The following is a 13098-nucleotide window of genomic DNA, read 5'->3' on the forward strand; positions in this document are numbered from 1 at the left end:
CCCATGGAAATACCCATCCAGCCCTAAACCAGAAGAGCCCATCCACCCTCCCTCCGGGGAGTCAGGGCTTTGGAAGTTATTTCCTGTGATCTACTGATCTCTGTATCTGCTGCTAATAAAGCTTTCTTCCTGGGACTGCTCAGTGTGGAGCAGTTTCTGACTCACCAAGCAGAGAACTCAGGTTGGTTGGGTGACAGGTCCACCGTGGGTCCCCCTGAAAGCTCAGCGGGTTAAGGGGGTGCCCAGAAAAGCAATCATTTTAGGACCCCAGCTCCATTCCGTGATCTACGCCTCTCCGGCTCTAATTGCCCAGCACACCCCTTGCAGAACTTCCTGGTCCGGGTCAGAATCACAAAGAAATGGAAAACCAGAAAAGCAATCTCAGCCATTTACGACTTGAAGGGAACAGCGTGGAAGCAAAGACTGACAGTCTGCACCAGGCCAGGAAACAGCCAAACCCGTGAAACTCTCCGCGCGGTTTCCAAAGTGAGAAAACCCTGCATTTCTTACCCGAGATCGCAGCCCAGGACCCCACGCGCGTGCACCTGCTCCCTCAGCGCGGGCTCAGCCCTGGCCCCACGTCCCACACTTACCTCCGCTGGATTCTAACGTCCAAGTCTCAGCCCCCGGGAGCAGCTCTGGCTCCGTGACCGTCACACTGCACGCGTGCTTTCTCGGCACGTCTTCCAGCTCGGTCCGAGCAACCTCACGCCCGCCTAGACTGCCCCCGACAGAGCTCCCCCCCACCCCCACCGCCCCGTCCCCGCTAGGGAGTCGCGGATTCAGAAGCTATTTCCTGAGGCCGCCTTATGGCTACAAATAGTTTCCTTTATGTGACAACTTACCCGGACTGTCTCTACCTGTCCTCCACCGAGGAGCGCAAACTCCTGCTTAGTCAGGTCGTCGCACACGCTCCCCGAATCCCAGGCCTCCCCCCTGCCCTCCCCCAGCCTCCCTTCTCCGTTCCAACCGCCCAGGACCCAGGTGCGGACCCCTGGGGATGGGGACACCCCGCCGCGGCCGCTTCCACCTAGGTCCGGCTGGTCCCATCCGCCCCGCCGGCCCGCGCACTCACCATCTTGGGGCCCTGCTCCACGCCCTCGGAGCTTCCTCCTCCGACGCCCACACCCGCGCCCGGGGCAGCACCGGATCCAAGGGCGCCAAAGGCTCCGGCTGAGAGCCGCACCCCCCGGACTCTCACTCGGGCCTGGTAGGGTAGCTTACACGGCCCGGGCCCTGATTGGACGTTGCTTCAATCCCTGCGACCTGATTGGATGCTGTCCCGAAGACACCACCCCGAACCAGATTGGACATTACCTACCGCGCTTCCGCCCCGTGAGAGGACAGTCTGGGGCCTTCACGTTCTGATTGGAAGATAATCCTGACACCACCTCTGCCGTCACAGATTGGGCTGAACGCCCAGGCCCCGCCTTCTCCACTTTGAGTGACAGGTTGGAGGCACACACGTGGTTCATCCTCCGGCCGGGAGGTGGGCTCCCAGTCCAATGTGCTCTGGGCGGGGTCTCCTGCCTGCCTCCTCCTTTTCGGTCGCGCATTCCACTCAGTTTCTCTGTGGATACTCCCTTGTCCGGCGTGGGATCGGGACGTGACAGAACAGAAGGGCCCGTGGTCTACACGTGGTCACTATGTTTTTTTTTTTTTTTTTCTTCCAACGTTTATTTATTTTTAGGACAGAGAGAGACAGAGCATGAACGGGGGAGGGGCAGAGAGAGAGGGAGACACAGAATCGGAAACAGGCTCCAGGCTCTGAGCCATCAGCCCAGGGCCTGACGCGGGGCTCGAACTCCCGGACCGCGAGATCGTGACCTGGCTGAAGTCGGACGCTTAACCGACTGCGCCACCCAGGCGCCCCGTGGTCACTGTGTTTAAGAATAGCTCACTGACCGGTGACCTCATCGCACGGGAGCCAGGTCCACCTGTGTTTGGAGCTGACATTTGACACCGTGAGTGCCCACCCTCTGACCCAACCTCCACTTCTCAGTCCTCAGGCCAATCAAAAGCGCCCTGTGTCTTCAGCCACCGTGAGACGTGGGGTCCCGCGGTCCCAGCCGGGCACAGCCACAGATGTGACACGTTACAGCACTCAGGTGTGCGCTATATTCTGCAAGGAAAGTCACGGCGGATCCAGTTTGTAATCAGTCCCTGTGGATGTGGAACGTAAAAGCTCCACATCCTTCTTCAGGTCGTGGGTTGATGTGGGACAGCTCTGGGAACACGCGAGGGGAGGGGAGGGGAGGGGAGGGAAGAACACTGAGTTTTACTCTTAAAAGTGTGAGCACAGGAGCACCTGGGCAACTCAGTCGCTTGAGCCAAGGACTTCAGCTCAGCTCATGAGCTCCTGGTTAGTGAGTTGGAGCCCAATATTGGGCTTACTGCTGTCAGTATATTGTCCGTTTCAGATCTGTCCCCATCTCTCCCTGCCCCTACCCCTGCTCCCTCTCTCAAAATAAATAAACATTTAAAAACATGTGTGAGTCCCATGGTATGCGACTTATGTCTCCATTTTCCTAAGCAAATTTAAAGGCCACAATAGCCAGGAAATCATGCCTCCTGGGCACTGTTGAAATACTTCGTGTCTCTGCGGATTTGCCCACTCTGCCTATTTAACGTAAGTGACTCACAGCATGTGGCCTGTGTGGCTGGTGTCTTCCACGTGGTATAACACTGTCACCATACGTTCACGTGCATGATGTGTCTGTCCTTCATTCCTGTCTGGGGCTGAATCACCGTCCGTCCTGTGTCTATGCCGCATCCCGTTCATCCATCCACGCACTGGGGGACACTTGGGACGTTTCCCTCTTTTGCGGGGAACGCACAGTTTTGCACCTGGCATTCGTGTGCACACATCTGAGTGTTCCAGTTTATGTAGGCCTGGAACACTTGGGTCACACTGCCATTCTGTGTTTCACTTCTTGAGGAGCCACCAAACTTTTTCCACATCAGCTGTCCTAGTTTATACTCCCACCAGTGTAGCTACCAGGGTAGCGAGGTTTTGCTCTCTCTTGGAGGCACAGAAATACACTGGACAGTCGTGCCCCAGGGACTGACGGTCTTCCTGTCGTTTCACAAACCACTAAAGCTGATCTGGAGGAGAGTCTTCCGTATCTCTACTTAGTTACAGTAGGCAGGTAGTTTCATTGTCTGCTTCCCCCCAGTGGAAGACATCATGTACCTGTTGCCACTTTTGGCTTTAAAGGGACATAAAGCCTCAAAAATCTGCAGTTTGCTCAAACTCAGGACCAATACTTAGGGCACTTGATCGTGGAACCAGACCTCATTTGGATCCAAAGAAAACCCCTCATGACTGCTTAATGCTGACACATCCCCTTTTGACTCCCCATGGCAATTTACATGCCACTCCTCTAAACAGTAAAGATTTTGCATAGTTTACTGATGGGGCTTTTAAAAAAAGATCAAACTGGTAAATATTAACTTGCGTGTACTATTGCAAATCCTTTTTTTTCTTTAAAGATTTTATTTTATTATCATTGGTTTTAACGTTATCTCTACACCCAGTGTGGAGTCAAAATCCAAAAGTCCAAGACCAAAAGTTGCACGCTCCACTGAATGAGCCTGCCAAATGCCCTGTAAATCCTCTTGAAAGTACTGAGGAAACAATACTTTTCCCTTTGACATCCAACCCACCAGGATAGTTACATATGCTTACTTGGCCATATACCTTAGTGAAGGGTAAAACCAAAACCATTTACTCCCATAGTTTGAATGCCTTTGGGGTACCTAGGAACTGTGGAATACTATGGAAACAATGAGGTGTTTTTATCTCCAGTGGGGGGATAAAACGGAAAAGGCTCCTGTGTCCAAAATTTACAAGATACCATATTTTGACCGACTGATCTGTCTGATATTAAGGGTACTGGTCTTTCCAGACTTTACCTCCTGGGGGCCAGAGGAAAGCACCCCACTGTATTTCCACCACGATCACTGTTCATGGAAAAAAAAAAACAAACAAAAACAGGCAAATCTGAGTCATGGTCCAAAGGGATGTTCTTCCAGGTCATAATTGGGAACAAAACTGACCAAAGATACCAAGAATCAGTGTCCGAACACATTAACCAATATTGGGATTTTAACAAATATCCGTTAAATAAAGAGATAACTGAACTGGAAATGTATCTTTCAATAATAAAGACCGAAAGTACACACAGAATTGAAAAATTCCAGTATCCGCAACAGCGAACAGAAATGAACTTTCAATAAGACAAGTCTGGTGTCATGATCATATAGTAGCCATATTCTGGAATGTATAATTCATGAAATTTTTCTCTAAAATTATATAAAGTTGCATGTACACCTCCCCTCAACAGACACTTTCCTATCACCTCAGGGTCCAAGAGACATTGTAATGGAAAACAGATATTTTTATATAACCATATGATTACTTCAAGTCTGAGATAACAACATCTACATCCTACAGATGTAGAGGACAAAGAAGGACACTTAAAACCATCAGTGTTCATATCAGTGACATGAACTAGGAATCCATACATGTGGAAGCCCTATTAAGGAAAAGGCACCTGGAAACTCAAAGCCATATTCCCAACAATGAACAGATTTTTGTCCCACCTGAATTTTCATGAACAAAATACATGAAGTTCTATACCTGGAGTTTTCCCAAAATTGTGTGCATTCAGGATCATCTCCAATGTATTGGCTCACATTTTAATTAAGATTTTAAGAGAAAAGAAGAAAAATAAATAAGATTTTAAGGGAGAATAAATGCTTTCCCACAGCATGTCTGTGCTCAAAGATTCCTGGGATACCTGAAGGCTTTTCCGTGGTGCTTAAGTTCATAAGGTTTCATGTCACTGTGCTCGCATGTGTGTCCTCGAAAGGAAGAGAGACAAGTGAAGACTTTCCCACAGTGTGGTCGTTCATAGTGTTTCTCCTGAGCATGTGTTCTCACATGTTTTCTCAGGCTTGACTTATACCTGAAGGCGCTCCCACACTCTTAACACTGATAGGAGTCTCTCCCCAGTGTGAGTTCTCACATAACGTGTAAGGTAGCAGTGATACATAAAGGTTTTCCCACAAACGTCACACTCATGGACTTTCTGTCCACAGCGAACTGACACATGACCCTAAAAGGAAGACGTGCGAGTGAAAGCTTTTCCACATTTCTTGCACTCTAGAGATTTTTCACTACTGAGACTCTTCGCGTTTGTGTCAGATGCTCTCCCAGCGTCCTGACCTTCACAGGATCTCTCTACAAGGTCTACATCCACGTGAGTGCTGAGGCTCGAGACAGAGCTACAGCCCAGCCCACATTCCTCACAGGGACTACGTTTGAGCCCTGGGTGAGAGCTTCACGTCTTCTCTAGGAAGGAACCATCTGCGAAGGCTTCTCTACACTTAGTGCATGCTTTGCCTGCAGTAGGACACCCCTCATGCACAGTAAGACTTGTAATCGGGTTCAGGGTTTCTCTACGTTGATCTCCTTCATTCAAAACGTTCACAGACACTCTCCACCAAAAGACTTCTGTTCAAAATAGGAAGGCACGTTGTCAGGGAATAATGATTATAAGTGATCTCTTTATTAATAAATGATGTATCGATGCTTGTTAATTATTATTGGACTACATAATGTCCATTTTCAATGAATGGGTTCGTTTGTGGCACTGTCTGTATGGTTACAACGTGGAACAAGATTAATGCTTTGGCATGAATAACAGGCATGACTTTCTGGGTTTCTTACGTATAGTTTTTCTGACCATTATTTCCAACTGAATTGTTTTTCAGATGGTCAATACCTAGAATGCATTTATAAAAACACTGTCCTGTGAAAATCTGACTATACGATTGTTGAGCTGCGTTATTGCTGTTCTTAAATTTCAAGGTAGTCTCACAATCTCTCCGGATCCACACATTCCTCCTGTACAACTGTCACTCACCTCACACACCCTTCCTGGGTTTGGGTTTCAGCTCCACCGCTATGAAACTTCTGGTTTTCTCCAAAAGCAGAACAGGAATCGTTTACTGTAAATATTCCCGTTTCCTCTTCACTCAATAGCCTATTCTGCAAAGTGTTCCACGGAGTCTTTGATACACACGTTTTACCTTTACTGGGAGAAACTACAAGAATTGGGAGCCTAATTTAATTTCTTTGGAAATGACCTGGTGTGTAAGGGAAGAACATAGACCATATGCTGATTTCTATGCATACACTGATCCTGAAATGTAGATGACGTTCATCAGAAAGAATGGACACGTGACCAAAGAAAAATTCGGAAGGCCCTAGTGATTTGGGACTTTGGCAGTAATAGGAAAAGGGTACATAACGGCGGCCCGTTCACTCACAAGTACTTCCAAACAGATGGAGACTGGGGCGCCTGACCATTGGAAACTGTGGGTCAAGCAGCCAACTTCAGCTCTAGTCATGACCTCATGGTTCACGAGCTCCAGCCCTGTGTGGGCTCTGCACTGATGGCGTGGGGCCTGCTTGGGATTCTCTCTCTGCTCCTTCGACACACTCTTTCTCTCAAAGTAAATAAATAATCTTAAAAAAAAAAAAGACATGAAGTGGAGATAAGTATCAGACAAGCAAAGTAGGAAGGAATTGGGCAAAACACACATGTCCACACCTACCTCTACAAGAGGAACACAAAAGGCTCACCATGAGGGTGAGGATGGATGAAAAGTCCAACGGGGAAGCCACGTGAATGACAGACATCATCTTCTCAAGCAAAGGCTGAGTCACCTTTCTAATGGCTGTGTCCGAATGCTTTTCCTTCTCCAGAACTTGGTCAACCAGAGGAACACTGGTCTGTTCTGAAGGCACAGAGGCCCTCGGCGGAGCCTGTCTGCGCTGCCCCAGCTGCCGCTAGGAGATTAGATGGTGTGTGTGTGGCTGCTGTCCTGCCCCTGAGAAGAGCTCTCACCAGGGAGGATTTGAAGGACCACAAGCAATCTGGAAGATGGGCTCTTACTTTAGTCTTCAGGTTCATTAATGATGATAAGTGTGGGGCGTTTTTAGTGGAAATCTATTGATCTGTAATATTGTACAGCCTAGTGCTTGGACAATTACAGTCATTACAAAATCCTCACCACGATAATTGGAATTACCATCTGTCACTGAACAAAACTACTACAATATTACTGCCCATATTCCCTGTGCAGGACTCTGCATTCCCATGACCTCTGTACTTTTCAACCCAACTCTGTACTTTTCAATCCCCTTTACCTATTTCACATGTTCCTCCAACCCCTTCCAATCTCACAAACACCAATTTAATCTCTATAGTTTTAAGTCTGTTTCTATTTCTTGTTGTTTGTTTGTTCATTCATCGTGCTGTTTCGATTCCACACGAGTAAAATACAACGTTTGCCTTTCTGACTTATTTACTTGGAATAATATCCTGTAGGTCCAACCGTGTTGTCACAAATGGCTGAGTAATACCTCTTGTGTGTAGACACCACATCTTCACTATCCGTTCACCTGTTGATGGACTCCTGGGTTGCTTCCATAGCTTAAGTATTGTGACTGATGCCACAGGGAATGTGACAGTGCACATATCTTTTTATGTTAGTTTTTTTTGTAAGTTTACCCACCCAGAAGTAGAATTATGGACATATGGTACTTGTGTTTAGTGTTTTGTGGAAACTCCATACTGTTTTCCAAGGTGGCTGCACCAATTTAAATCCCAACAACGAGATTTTTTTTCTCCACACCTTCAACATCACTTGTTATTTCTTATCTTTCTGATACTAGCCATTCTGGCTTCTGTGAGGGGACAGCTCATTGTGGTTGTGATGTGCATTTCCCTGATGATTAGTGACACTGAGCAGCTTTTCATGCGTTAAGTGCCCATCTCTGTATTTTCGGTGGGAAAATGTCTGTTATGTCCCTGTTCCCGTTTTTTACTTTCCTTTTTGTTTCCCTTACCTGAAGGGATAATTCCACAAAAATATTGCTAAGACTGACGTCCATGAGTTCAGCGCCTCTGTTTTGTCCTAAGACATGTATGGGTTCAAGTCCTATCCTGAAGCGTTTAATCCACACTGAGTTTCCTTTCAGGTAAGAGGTACGAAGACTTTCCAATTTCATCTTGCAGGGAGCTGTCTCATTTTCCCAACACCACTTACTGGAGAGACAGTCTTTTCCCCACTGTATATTCTCAGCTCCTTCTTTGTAGACAATCTGGCCATATAAACATGGGTTGACTTCTGGACTCTCTATTCTGTTGCCTTGAGCTCTGTATCTGCTTTTGTTGCCAGGACTATATGGTTTTGTTTACTATAGTTTGAAATCTAGGACTGTTTTTTGCTTTCTCAAAATGGCTTTGTTTGTTGGGAATCTTTTCTGTTCTTACACAAATTTTAGAGTATCTTGATCTAGTTCTTTGAAAAATACTATTAGTATATTGATAGAGATTGCATTCAATATGTAGAGGGCTTTTTATAGTATGGGCGTTTTCAAAGAAATTAGTCCATACGATCCGTGACAATGTCACCTTCGATGTCTTTCATTAAATGTTTTATACCTGCCAGAGTAAGATGTTTCAACATCCTTGGTTACTTTTAACATGGTATTCTATTGTCTTTGAATTAATTGAACATGGGTTTGTTTCCTTAATTTCTCAGCTACATGGGTAGTAAATATAGAAATGCACAGATTTTGCGATATTAATTTGTGTTCTGCAACTTTTCTACATTCATTTATTACTTCTAATACTAATTAGTGAAGCCTTAAGGATATTCTACATACACTCTCAAATGATTTGCAAATATTGACCTTTTCTCCCTCCTCCTGAAGAGACCAGTGAAGGTATGGAGCCATCTTTACCCACGGAGGACAGGTTCCTGCAGGTCTCCAGCATCACATCTCTGTTGAGCTTCCTCTGACGTCAATCCAGCAAAGCCGACTCTTCCGGGGTGAAGTTCACAGCCACATCCTCAAAGACCACAGAGGCCTGAAACATACCACACATTCTATTGCAGCAAAGGTCCATGTGCACCCACGTGTGTGGGAGAATGAAGGGTGACGGGCAGGGAGCTGACTCCATTCCTAGGACCCCTGAGTCAGAACAGAGGGTGAGGACAACAGCTGACATGGACTTACACACACCCAATTTACTGGGATGTTTACACTGAGACAGATCTGAGCAGATCAGTACTGCACAGACTGAAAACTGAAATATTCACTCAGACAACACACAGACCGGAGGACACACGCTTGGCTTGCTCTAAAACGATTATGCCTCATCAGCTCCAAGAATTGGAACCAGAATGTCAGGATGCTGTGGACACTCAGATTCCAGGGCTGCTTGATGGGAGCAGCTCTCGCCCTGGAAGGAACAAGGGCAAGAAGCCTGCTGGAGTCCCCTCTCTTCCGACAGAGGCAGACACGACCCTTTCCCCGGATTAGTTGGGCTCTGGGCACGGACACAGGTCAGGGCCCGGGCGCCTGGCACACCTGATGTGTAAGACGAGTCCTGGGCCTTAAGAAACGTGGAAGTCAGCAGGGCCGCTCCAACATTTAACCCAGGGCCCAGAATTCAAGGAAAAGGGCACGAGAAGGAAGAGTCCCTGAGGGATTGATGGGGACACAGCCACCACTCACGTTAACACAGGGGGAAGAATCACAGCGTACGGACCGTTTTTAGCAACAGGCCTGAGTGATGGAAAGATATGCAGCAAAGGGCGCAGTGAGCACACAGCTGAATGCACACGGGCTCCTGAGTGACCCGCCTCGAAATGGCCACAGGCCCTAACTAACCCCTGCGACTTACAACCGGGCACAGGTCCCACACAGGGAGCATTCCAAAGGTTCCCATGCTCCCTCGTGACCCCATAACTGTAGCCCCGCCTCCCGGCAGACGGTCTCTCCTTTGCCATCCTGCCCGCTGCTCCCTCGCAGGGTATTCAGTAAACTTCTATCTCCTCTGTTCTGCCTTGGGGGAATTCTCTCATCCCTTGAGCTGCGGGCCTCCCCCTGATCGGGTCGCCCCACATTTGATGGCCTTCACAGGGACCCTCTGCTATACTGGGCCTCTCCTGGGATTTTCTAGGAATTTTCTGGGAGTTTCCCTTGGTGGACTGACTCTAAGTGTTCTCTGGGCAGCTGACAACCTCCACCTGAGGTTCCTCGTTGGTGAGGATCCCAAGTCCCAGGGGGCGTCTATGGGGCACCCCTTGCCCAACAGGATGAGGGATTTCCCCTCTTGCCCTTCAGGGGGATCCGTGACAGGAACCCACCCCTGGAGCAGACTGACCTGCCCTCACCAGACCTCCAGGGCCCCAACCTCCCCGACCAGTTTGAGGAGCCTCTGATTCCCGCCTGTGCAGATGGACCTGGGGGACATCTGGAATGATCGGCAATTACCTTTACCTCATTATCACACTAAAGTCTCTACCCAAGAAGGAGCAAAGCCTCCTATACATGACACACACACTGGGGACAGGCCTGCGGCCCTAAGGCCCACCCCCAGCACTCCTCCTGCCGGCCCCACTCAGGGTGACGAGGCTTCCCCATGGAAATACCCATCCAGCCCTAAACCAGAAGAGCCCATCCACCCTCCCTCCGGGGGGTCAGGGCTTTGGAAGTTATTTCCTGTGATCTACTGATCTCTGTATCTGCTGCTAATAAAGTTTTCTTCCTGCGACTGTCCATGTGCTGCGGTTTCTGACTCACCAAGGAGCTGGTGTGGTTTTGGAGTGGGGGAGGGGTTCGGAGCCTGACCACCAAGAAAAAATTCTCGAGATGCACAAAGATGGTTTACTACAGCACGGGGCCAGGACCCGTGGGCAGAAAGAGCTGCACTGGGTTTGAAGAGTGACTGATTCCGTGAGATTTTCTACCCTATGGAGGGGAGGGTGATATTGGGGTCCAGGAAACTGAGTCTATAGGTTCCTGAAGACTTCTCTTTTTCCTTGCAATTTCCTCAGACCTTTGTAAGCTGGTGGCAACTCAAGTCTTGCTTCACTGTGCTCTCCATCACTTAACTGCTGTGGGAAACAAAGGCAGAAGGAAATGGCAGATAAAATTCAGTTTCCTTACAATCTGGAGACCATTGACAAATACTTGAGGTTGGCAGACTAAAAGCCTCTCCCCAGGAACTCCCTTAGTCTTAATGCTTTGCTAGATGGAAAAACAACCTTAGCTTGACAATGGCAAGCCTGACCCCCCCTCCATCCTCCGTGTCTTCTTTAGCGTATGGAAATCACATTGGAAACTTCCCCAGGACTAGACCTCCCACAACCCCATAGTATATAAGCAGACTCTCCTCAAGTCCTGGAGCAGCTCTTCCTGCCCTTGGGTCCTGTCCTTGAGCTTTAATAGATTCACCTTTTTGCACCAAAGATGTCTTCAAGAATTCTTTGCGTGCGTAGGCTCTGGACCCCACCACCCCACCATCACCCCAAAACCTCATCATTAACCATTTATTTTTCTCTTTCCTTCATTCTTGGGCGGCTAAGAGTGCCTGAGGAATGTCACACATACGCCACCTGCGGGGAGGAGGGGTGGGTTGTCAGCTTGTACTGTGCCCACAGCCTCCTTTGTTTCCCACATCAGAGCACAGGACTCAGGTTGGTTGGGTGACAGGTCCACCGTGGGTCCCCCTGGAAGCTCAGCGGGTTAAGGGGGTGCCCAGAAAAGCAATCATTTTAGGACCCCAGCTCCACTCCGTGATCTACGCCTCTCCGGCTCTAATTGCCCAGCACACCCCTTGCAGAACTTCCTGGTCCGGGTCAGAATCACAAAGAAATGGAAAACCAGAAAAGCAATCTCAGCCATTTACGACTTGAAGGGAACAGCGGGTGTCTGCACCAGGCCAGGAAACAGCCAAACCCGTGAAACTCTCCGCGCGGTTTCCAAAGTGAGAAGGCCCTGCATTTCTTACCGGAGATCGCAGCCCAGGACCCCATGCGCGTGCACCTGCTCCCTCAGCGCGGGCTCAGCCCCGGCCCCACGTCCCACACTTACCTCCGCTGGATTCTAACGTCCAAGTCTCAGCCCCCGGGAGCAGCTCTGGCTCCGTGACCGTCACACTGCACGCGTGCTTTCTCGGCACGTCTTCCAGCTCGGTCCGAGCAACCTCACGCCCGCCTAGACTGCCCCCGACAGAGCTCCCCTTTCTGAATATTCATCCTCACCCTCCATAAAAGAAAAACCCTCTTCCCTGCTGGGGAGTCGCGGCTTCGGAAGCTATTCCCTGCGGCCTCCTTATGGCTGCAAATAGTTTCCTTTACGAGACAACTCACCCGGACAGTCTCTACCTGTCCTCCACCGAGGAGCAAACTCCTGCTTAGTCAGGTCGTCGCACACGCTTCCCGAATCCCAGGCCTCCCCCCCGCCCTTTCCCCTGCCCTCCCCCAGCCTCCCTTCTCAGTTCCATCCGCCCAGGACCCAGGTGCGGACCCCTGGGGACGGGGACACCCCGCCGCGGCCGCTTCCACCTAGTTCCGGCTGGTCCCATCCGCCCCGCCGGCCCGCGCACTCACCATCTCGGGGTCCCCGCTCCGCGCCCTCGGGGCGTCCTCCTACGCCGCGCACGATCCGACAGAGCCAGCCGCCCCGGCGGAGAGCCACACCCACCGGGCTCTCGCTCGGGCCTGATTGGGTGGTGTACAGGTGCCAGGCCCTGATTGGGCGATCCTTCAGTCCCTGCGACCTGATTGGATGGGTTCCGAAGACAATCCCCCAGAACCCGATTGGACGTTACCAAGCCACCTCGCTTCCTCACCGTGGATAGGACAGCCTTCGGCCCTTCCCGTTCTGATTGGAGGGTAGTCCTCGGTGGCCGAAAATTGGGCAGATACCCCCAGGTCCCGCCTTTTTCCCCCCTGAGTGACAGGCTGGCGGTACACACGTGTCCGATCCGCCCGCCAGGAGGTGGGCTCTCAGCTGAAAGAGCTCGGGGCGAGCTGAGCAGCCTGCCTCCTCCTATTCTGTTCAGGGAATCCGACTCACTTTCTCCGCGGAGACTCCCTAGTCCAGGGTCGAATTGGGACGCGAAAGAACAGAATGGCAGAATGGCCTGGTGACCCTGTGTTCGTGGTCGACACGGGGTGACGATGCACTTGTCCCCTATGTTTAAGAACAGCTCACTGACGGGGTGC

The 13098-nt window shown here is 49.9% G+C and overlaps 1 protein-coding gene across 3 annotated transcripts in view; it reads right to left on the reverse strand.

Moving 5' to 3' along the window:
* Nucleotides 1-12546, reverse strand: part of LOC147583901 (uncharacterized) — a 37231-nt gene extending 24685 nt beyond the window's left edge. The window contains exons 1-3 of one of the 3 annotated variants that reach the window (XM_086699573.1): nt 12481-12546; nt 8822-8948; nt 5422-5518 (exon numbers count right to left, since the gene is read on the reverse strand). In XM_086699573.1, coding sequence (XP_086555699.1) covers nt 5422-5518; nt 8822-8855 — 131 coding nt within the window. In that variant the 5' untranslated portion in view covers nt 8856-8948; nt 12481-12546. Of the gene's footprint in view, nt 1-5421; nt 5519-6624; nt 6860-8821; nt 8950-12240; nt 12264-12480 lie in introns of those variants that run through there. The other 2 variants (XM_086699574.1, XM_086699572.1) reach the window with 2 other exon arrangements.
* Nucleotides 12547-13098: the final 552 nt, after the last annotated feature.

The sequence above is a fragment of the Puma concolor genome, chromosome A2 (genome assembly GCF_028749965.1).
Source record: "Puma concolor isolate L17-30 chromosome A2, mPumCon1.1.hap2, whole genome shotgun sequence".
Lineage (NCBI taxonomy): Eukaryota > Metazoa > Chordata > Mammalia > Carnivora > Felidae > Puma > Puma concolor.